Genomic DNA, 4,362 nt, shown 5'->3' on the forward strand with positions numbered 1-4,362 from the left:
GCCACAAGCCGGCAAAGTTGCCATAGGAGTATGGTAGCATGGAGTGCAATTCACACGACTGCTCCAGGCCACGAGGCCTAGAGCAATCGTTCGAGGTTTTGTCCCATGTAGCTACGTACTCGCAGTAACACCAGTACAGACTGATTCACGTCCCCTTCATGCCATCGGTGGTTGGTAATAGGGCCGACATTAAGTTTAAGGTATTTCGTGCTTTCTCTACCCTTAGTCCGATGATTACCATAACCGAAAAAGTCACCCTAACCACTCTCACTACCTGACTTTTTCAACAGGCTTTTTGTCCATATGACTCCCACTGCACCTAGGGAATTGCTGCACCAAGTTTCACACTCCTGCAACCATCCTAATGCTGGTTCCGCCGATAATGTTAGGAGCTTTCTTGGAGCGTGCTGGAGCAGCAAATGGAGAAGTGTAGAAAAAAACAATAAATAAAATACCTGAAGACCCCAAGAAGTCGGCTGAAAACATCAAAGGGACGTCTGGTATCGTTATTTAAAGTAGTAGTACCATTGTAGCATTGGTTGTGGATTCTAGACGGAAACGGTAAAGGCGCGGCTTAGAGAACTCCACCCGTGGGATTTATCGAATGAGATTTATTCGGATAATGTACGGATAACAGCGTGATTTAATGGAGTCCCAGGGATAAATCTCAATTTCCCACCCATGAGATTTATTCCGATTCAAACACACAGGCCGCCGCACTCTGACTACATGCAGCTGCTACCATCTGCGGCACCAAATGAAACCCACATGACGACTGTCACATCACATTCAATCAAACGTTAAAATCTATCATGTCGAAGCGCATGCCGCAGTTCGTCACCGCAAATTATCTCACTCGTCACTAAAGAGGGCAAACCCTTGAGCTTATCGATTATCACAGCATGCGTATTCTCATACCACGAGCCAATTGTGACGTGGACTCTGACAAAACAATCTACATCTACGTGGTGCTCACTAATTCGTTTACCCTGCTGATGCCGCCGTCACCGCCCTCACAATCGGCGTCAGCAAGGGTGGACACATGGCCATTCGACGTAGGGCTATGATTTTTTACCGGTGGCGTTCAGAGGTCCAATTAAGCATCGACAGGGGTTATCGTACATGTGCACAGTTCACTGTGACGCCGCCGTCCCATCACGTCGACGTTGCTCCACCATGTCGAAATTGCGCGTTGAGTTCAATAAAATGGTAATTTAATGTATATTATGTGATGGAACTTCATTTTACTATACCAAATATTGATTTGGGTAATTATTTTGATATTACTATGAATCGGATAACGTTATTGTAGGGGTCTGTCTGGATCGGGCACTGTGAATACAAATCGTAATATAAATATAAAATAATATTCAATTCGAGAAAGTAAAACTACTGGCTTTTAAATACAGAGAAGCGCTCGTGATTTAGCACCAATCAGATTCAAAAATACTTTACATGAGAAAAGACACATTTGAAGTCAGGCGACCAATAGAGAAACGGTCATGAATAAAACCTATACGTTAAACCCATAACATAATATCTTGATTGATTAAACGGACTAGCATGAATCTGATGGATAAATCGAGGCGAAAAAGTCCTATTATAGAACTTTCTGGGGTCAGATTTATGTGTGGATCTTTCAAATATAAATCTGACCCCTATAAAACCTGCCGGTGGGAGCAATAAGTCCGGGGTGGTTCTATCTAAGGGTTATCCGTATAAATATGAGCTTTAACTCCGACTGGTGGAGTTGCTCTTAGGCTGTCCATGAAACATCAAGGTGATCGTCTCGCCTACAGACAAGCCAACGACGTCTGAAAGCTTGTACAGCATTGCGAGGAGGATATGTAAAGGGAATCGGCTCTTAGTGTTAGCTATAATAGCTATATTGATAGCCCAGTGAGTAACACAAAATGTACGTGACTTGGCGTCGCGCATTTCGCATGTCATATCTCGGGAACGAGGGCGAATTGTGAGGCAAATTAACTAGTACAATTCCCTCATTAAAACAGTTCCACTGTTGTTTGACCCGAAATACTGTTTCAATGAGGTTTATATGGAACTTTGTATGATCACACCACCTCACCTCTACAAGGGGGTAATTGCATCTCAGTGGTTAGCGATAGCTAACCACTAGCGATGCAGTTAACCCCGGAGATTTAGCATCGTATATACTCACCGGGGGTAGGACAGAGTCCCAGGTTACAGTGCTAACGTTACTGGCGAAAAGGTGTATCCAAATGTAAGAATTCCCTCATTGAAACAGTATTTCGGGTCAAAACAACAGTGGAACTGCTTTAATGAGGGAATTATTCGAATTTACTACTATAGTATCAAAGAGGATATATCAGGCTTTAGATTCCACCAATCAGAAGCGATAAATACACATATTTAGACAAAATGGACCAATTAGCAGTGTTACCGAACAACTAGTATTTCAGACCAGAGTAGTACTCCGAGTATTCCCCAAGAAAAGGTAGGTTTAGACCTCCAGCAGGTAGTAACTACCTGCTGCCAGAAAATTCCTCTAGCCTCTGCATTGTGTTCGTGAGCCTTTTACTGGTATTTTCCCTGGTTGTCCACCAACAGACTGAAATGACACCACATGTACCCATGTGCTTTTGTGATGTCAACTCAAATGTTTTCACGACTGTCATCACCAATGTACAGTATTGGTTCTATACGTATACCCGTATTACGTGTGTAGTACTGTAGTATAAACGTAAGCAAGGTACTGTACTCACTGGTACTGTACGTACTACAGTACTAGTATTAACGTACAAAATGGTACAAACACCTAACGACTGGCTATTCACGGATGAGTGCTACACGTACATATTAATATTAGTGTGGTAAAATAGTGTCTAGGGTTACCCCATTTGACGTATAGAATTTTACGAGCTTTCGTCATTATTAGTACCGTGGGGTGATTTTGTCACAGACCAGCCCCTAAACCAGCCCCCTTACAGACCTGTTTGGATTTGCCATCACTCCAACATATGCATTTCAAATAATTATAGCCAATCGTGTTTACTCATGTGACATAAATCGAAAAGATACCATGCCCACACCACCGCATCACACACACCTTTACGGAACGTGTATCCCACGAGCGCATGTAAAAGTTGTCCAACCTTTCTTGCCCTACCTTCGTCAAGCTAGACAACACGCCATCTCATTGTTCATTTCACCAACACTAGCAAGCATGAAGTCAACCGCGTTCTTAACTCCGGTGGCCTTGATCATGGCCATGACGGTCCAAGATGCTTCTGCCCACGGCCGTCTGCTCGTGCCTCCGCACCGTGGCTACATGGGCAAACTTCCCCAATTCAGTGCTCTTGTTCCCACCAACTTCGAAGACCATGGCCTCAACGCTGGCGGCATTGGCCAAACCAGGGGCGGCAACCACGGGATCTGCGGCGACAGGTACTCTGGAAAGCGCTTGCACGAGACTGGCGGTAAATACGGCAAGTTCCCCCAACATCGCGAAAAGGTCATCGGGGCCTGCTACGCCCCCGGGTCCACTATGGACCTTCAAGTCCAGATCACGGCAAACCACAAGGGGTACTTTGAGTTTGGGCTGTGCAAACTGAACTCGCTCGACGACAAGGAAACGGAAGATTGCTTCAAGACGCTTGTCCAGCCCAACGGCGAAAAGGACTGGCAATTGCCAGCGGGGGCCAAGACCTTCAACATGCAGTACATGCTCCCCGATGGCGTGTCGTGCGACGGCGACTCCCACTGCGTGCTTCGGTGGCACTACGTCGGATGGAACAACCCGGATGTGGGTATCGACGGCCAAGAGCAGTTTTGGAACTGCGCCGACATTTACGTGAGCAACACGTGCGGGTCCAGCCCGTCGCCTAGCTCGTCCCAGTCCACGCCTAGCACGTCCACGCCTTCGACGTCCAAGCCGGCCATGACCAACGACCCCAAACCCACTGCCCCCTCGTCCAGCACTGACACCCCTGTGACCACGGACACCCCTCCGTCCACCTCTGGCGCCCCCCAGCCAGTGGACCCCCAGTGTGGCGGGTGCACCAACTGCTACTTCGCAGGCAACAATGGGTGCTTCATTGGGTGGAACAAAGAGCAATGTGACTCCACGGGTTGGTACAAGTGGTGCGGTGCTGGCGGCAGCAATCCGCCGCCATCGCCGTCGAACGCTCCCAATCCTTCGACTACCTCCAGCCCCAAGCCTTCGCCTACCTCCAGCCGCAAGCCTTCGCATGCCTGCAGCCCCAAGCATACCCCTTCCAGCAGCCCTAAGCATACCCCTTCCAGCAGCCCCAAGCATACCCCTTCCAGCATCCCCTCCACGACTAAGCAACCGACGCTGTCCCCATCACCTGGAACTCCTGG

The 4,362-nt window shown here is 47.7% G+C and overlaps 1 protein-coding gene across 1 annotated transcript; it reads left to right on the top strand.

The window, feature by feature from the left end:
- Positions 1 to 3,205: 3,205 nt before the first annotated feature.
- H257_19137 (hypothetical protein) lies at positions 3,206 to 4,109 on the top strand (the record flags this gene model as incomplete). The annotated part of the gene is made up of 1 exon (XM_009848285.1): positions 3,206 to 4,109. A coding segment is annotated over one exon (903 nt), but the record flags the coding sequence as incomplete, so codon positions are not given.
- Between the last annotated feature and the right edge of the window lie 253 nt (positions 4,110 to 4,362).

The sequence above is a fragment of the Aphanomyces astaci genome, assembly GCF_000520075.1.
Source record: "Aphanomyces astaci strain APO3 unplaced genomic scaffold supercont1.368, whole genome shotgun sequence".
NCBI lineage: Eukaryota > Oomycota > Saprolegniomycetes > Saprolegniales > Verrucalvaceae > Aphanomyces > Aphanomyces astaci.